Raw genomic sequence first — 1,034 nt, forward strand, 5'->3', positions numbered from 1 at the left:
TATATATATATGTCATATATATATATATATATAGGGGAGCTACAAATATACTGTACATTTATTTGCAAATGTATTTTTGATGTATTATTTTGATGTCATGCTCTATTAAAGAAATTATTTAAATGGTGGCCTGTCCCACCTTCTTGATCTTTTCGACTGTATCCAATTATTAAAATCATTTAACAATATAACATTTTATCACTAATATACTTTTGATTTTTTTTTTTACCCCACAGGATCTGAAGTTGGTAAACAGCTATCTGAAGTCCTGTTTTCTCATCTTTCCCAACTATAACCTGGGTCATGGATTGATGGAGATGGCCTATAATGAGTATATCAATGAGTATTACGCCAAGATAGGTGTGTTTATGCGTTCTCCATCTCAGGGCACTGTTGATGACTGTTCTTTGCTCTTTTCAGATGGTTAAATGCCTTTTCTTCCCTGCAGGCCAGTTTGATAAGGTGAAGTCTCCATTTGAATGGGATATTGTGACACGGGGACTGGTGGCAATGACCATTGAGGGTTTTGTTGGCTTTCTCATTACAATTCTATGCCAGTACAACTTCCTCAGGAAAGCCCAGTGAGTGTGATTTTGTATACAGTATGTGTGTGACAGATTAAAATTAAAGTGTTCTAAAGGTCACCGTTTTCATCTCGTTGAAGGAGAATGCCTGTCAACAGTCAGCCAGTTGAGGATGATGATGTTGATGTGGCCTGTGAGAGACGCAGAGTGCTGAGGGGAGATGCTGACAATGACATGCTGAAGATCGACAACCTAACAAAGGTCAGACACTCCATGACATTTTAAAGAGGTCATATGATGCGATTTCAAGTTTTCCTTTCTCTTTGGAGGGTTACAAGCTGTTCGTGAATAGATAAGATCCCTAAAGTTGCAAAGACTAAAGTCTCAAACCCAAAGAGATATTCTATATAAAAGTTAAGACTCGTCCACGGCCTCCTAAAACGCCTCGTTTAAACACGCCCCCACATGTCTACGTCACGATGTGGGAAGATTTGCATAACGCCGCCCAAA

General features: G+C 38.7%; 1 protein-coding gene across 1 annotated transcript in view; it reads left to right on the forward strand.

Moving 5' to 3' along the window:
* Window positions 1–1,034, forward strand: part of LOC107672707 (ATP-binding cassette sub-family A member 2-like) — a 69,415-nt gene that overhangs the window by 59,345 nt on the left and 9,036 nt on the right. The window contains exons 36-38 of the mRNA XM_016466009.1: window positions 237–360; window positions 449–581; window positions 665–785. Coding sequence (XP_016321495.1) covers window positions 237–360; window positions 449–581; window positions 665–785 — 378 coding nt within the window. The remainder of the gene's footprint in view (window positions 1–236; window positions 361–448; window positions 582–664; window positions 786–1,034) is intronic.

Source organism: Sinocyclocheilus anshuiensis, unplaced genomic scaffold, assembly GCF_001515605.1.
Source record: "Sinocyclocheilus anshuiensis isolate Anshui unplaced genomic scaffold, SAMN03320099.WGS_v1.1 scaffold88, whole genome shotgun sequence".
NCBI lineage: Eukaryota > Metazoa > Chordata > Actinopteri > Cypriniformes > Cyprinidae > Sinocyclocheilus > Sinocyclocheilus anshuiensis.